General features: G+C 37.2%; 1 protein-coding gene across 1 annotated transcript in view; it reads right to left on the bottom strand.

The window, feature by feature from the left end:
- The window catches only part of LOC102681294 (trichohyalin), a 185,047-nt gene that overhangs the window by 63,747 nt on the left and 117,772 nt on the right, over window positions 1-3,528 (bottom strand). The window contains exon 4 of the mRNA XM_031512191.1: window positions 1,439-1,531. Within this exon, the coding sequence (XP_031368051.1) occupies window positions 1,439-1,531 (93 nt within the window). The remainder of the gene's footprint in view (window positions 1-1,438; window positions 1,532-3,528) is intronic.

Raw genomic sequence — 3,528 nt, 5'->3', positions numbered from 1 at the left:
TAATAATAATAATAATAATAATAATAATAATAATAATAATAATAATAATAATAATAATAATAGGTTGACACGAAATTACATTTAGAGCCATTGTAACGCAAGACACGAGTCCCTTTGCCTTAATTAAAGAACTACGCGAAATATTGTTTCTTCATTCCGTCAAAATTATTCGTCGAGAAAAAAGAAAAAATTGGCACGTATGAATTGGCACGCTCTCAAAAAAGGAAAAAAAAAAACTAAAGAACGATAGACACAACTGAAAATAATACATAGTATTTCATCATGTAATCACTTACACGAATACATCGTCCAAAATTATTAATAGACGTTTGTAACATGTACAATATATACGTACACGTAAGAAGTATAACCCGATCCTATAAAAGTTAACTCGTTATATCCATTGAAATCGTTTTCCATTTCCATTCCCTTTACAATCGAGCCGGGGAACAAGCGGCGAATCAATACGAATTAAAATCCTTATTAACCGGATACCGTTGATACGAGCCGGGCGTGAGTGTTTGCTGGCCATTAAAATCACGGAAAAAACAATTAAAAACGCAGCGCCGGTATGTACGTGAATCGGCGACCGGGCCGATTTTAATTGCGAGCCGGTTCTCTATTAATTTCCTATAAATATCCCCGGCTGCGTCGACGTAATTGAAATAATTATCATGGAACGCGGGCAATCTGGTAATTAAGAGGCGCATCGAAACGAAGACAAAGTCGTGGAAAGGATATGTGTGTGTGTGTGTGTGTGTGTATATATGGAAGGAAGAAGAGGAGAGAGGAGGGGAGGTTCACGTGTAAAACTACGGATCTAAATTCAACGTATAACGGCAAAGCGTTTGGAACAAAACGTAACGATCGCGGGGACAAACAAATTTTCCGATCAGCCAACAGCTGCGCCACGATCCAACGATTTATTTGCCCGTCTAATGATGCGTGGAACGCTAATTAATTAACCTTCGTCGACGCAGCTGTCGTTTAAGAATCGACCGTGGCTCCCGTTCATTCGTCCATAATTACGTGACAAATTTTAATTAATTCACTGTAATTACCGAGAACCGGGGCAGACAAAAGAGATAGTATACGGACACATATTCTGCATACCGTGCCATGATTCAATGATTTCTTCAAGGATACGATGAGATAAAAGAGTAATTTCGAAGATTCATAAACAAAAGATGGATATATATTCGTTTCGTATATTCTTTTAACACGTATATTTTTTCAAAGATCTTAAAGATTTAAGGAAAGAAACGATACGATTTCAATGAAAGAGGAATTACTGGACACCCGGTATGTGCGATTATCGTTTTGTCGCGGGGAGCCACGTATTCCTATCTCCGTGGGGACGCGTCTACGACGACGACGACGGGAAACAGGAAGAAGAAGTTCCGAGGGACGACGATAATAAGAAGATTGGGAAACTTACCGACATCCTTGGAACCACCCCATGTACCCAGTTGCGCCTGGCGTGCTAATCGAGACAATGCGTCCACGTACACCCTGGATGCGGCTGCGGCTCCTGGAAAATAACGAAGCAGACACACACACGTTTACACCGAGTGTTTACCATCGCGATTTTTCTATACATCTTTTTTTCCTTTCCTTTTTTCTTTCTCGCCGCGATAATTCAACGACACGCTACTTTCTCTTTAATTAAAAGGGTCCACAGAGGCGCACAGAGATATACGGCTCCTTAATCGTATGGAAGTTCCATCGGCTCGTCTGGGATGGGACCGTTTTTTAATTTCTCTTGGGAATTATTTAATAATTAAACCGTGTATTCTTCCGTGTATCCGACAATTGTTACTTTTCTCTTTCGATTATATTTTAATTTCTGCCTCCACTACGCGGGCGGATTAATATTTAGCAGGCGAGTAACGGGGTAGTCTTTGACCTTCCGCCTTCTTTTTCTTTCTCTTTACTTCGTCGTGTGTGATGGATCAATGAACGAATTAAATCCGTTGCTTTCTCTCTCTCTCTCTCTTTCTCTCGCGTTGAATATACAGGTGTGAGAATCGGTTACAAGGTATTGTTTAACTTTTTAAACGTTATAGTTTCAGCATACTTATTAAGTAAATAATATTTTCCTATAAGATTCATTTTGATAAATAATCAGAATTGATAAAACAAAGAGAAAAGAATCAAGTAGGCTCGATAATATGGCGAATATAATTTTTTTTTTTCGTGTAATACATACATCTTTCTTCTTAATACATTCAATTCTCAACTATTACATAAAATTTTTCAAAAGAAATTATACGATTTCGTATAATCTCTAACGTTTGTCTAAAAAAAATTTAATTACAATATTTTTTATAATATTTTACATACAAAAAAAAAATAATCTACAAGCATTATTCGTGATTATAAATTAAATTTAACGATACACAAGAATATCCCCGATACAAATATATCCATTATATATTCGCTAATTATCGATTACCTAATTATTACATGCACGTGTATACAATCAAATAAATAAATTAACCATCCAAATACAAATTATCGCTAATTCTAGAAAAATTAAAAGGAGAACTTTTCCTTCTCCATATAATACAGTAACCCCTTATGTATAACGAAAGTCCAGCTCGTTCATAGTCTCGTCGAAGGGGTGGTGGAATAAAACCGCCGTTAGAAGTGGTCTGGTTATCAATAAAGAACGATCATTTCCCACGAAAAGTCCTCGTTAAAGGCTATGGGGCGGAAAAATTGGGACGGTACTAGGAAGAGCACGAATGGGTGGTAGTATGAGTGGTGGAGGGGGGTGGTACGGTGGAAATTGGCCGGTGTGTACCCTGTTTCCTCGGAGAATCCCTCATAAATACAAGGGTTGTTTGGTTCGTAACTGGCTGCCGTGGCGTAGGGAAAAAAAAGGAGGAGGAGGAGAGAGAGAGAAAAAAAGGAAAGGGAAAAAGAAGGAAGAAAAGCTCGGACAAGAGGGATAGGGAATATCTCGAAAAGAATGAACTTGTATAAAAGTGTAAGGGTTGTTTTATGGCGAAGGGAGAGGCGATCGTTCTCCTTTTGTCCTCTTAAGATCGGCCCATGGTTCTCCCAAGGAGAATAGTGGACACTTTGGATTTAATTGTGTAATCACGTTTCGAAGAAATGGAAGGGTGCGTTTGTTTCGAGCAGAAATGATTCTAATCCAACAGTGGGTCCTTTTTTTTAAATTTTATTAATCGAGAATAGATAATGTTTAATAGCTCGATATTTTGGGGAGATTATATAGTTTTCTCTTATGGAAAATTTCACTGTCGCACTTTCCTTGTTGCGATATAAGACTTTTCCTCGACTTTTTCGTACAATGAAAATATCTTCATTGATAGTTATATAAAAATTGTATTTTATTTGGAAAATTTTTAAAAATTATACCGTTAAAATTATTGATTAATCAAAGTGCTTCGTTTTATTTGGATATATGTATAGTTTCAAAATCCGAGAACGAATTTCCCCTTTATCCTGTTTAATCTTTCCGCGTTCGTGAAATTCTTTGGTAAAGGATTTTCCACCAGG

This window comes from Apis dorsata, unplaced genomic scaffold (genome assembly GCF_000469605.1).
Source record: "Apis dorsata unplaced genomic scaffold, Apis dorsata 1.3 scaffold_397, whole genome shotgun sequence".
Lineage (NCBI taxonomy): Eukaryota > Metazoa > Arthropoda > Insecta > Hymenoptera > Apidae > Apis > Apis dorsata.
Note: the sequence above shows the minus strand (reverse complement) of the source record. Positions and strands in the feature narration are given on the sequence as shown.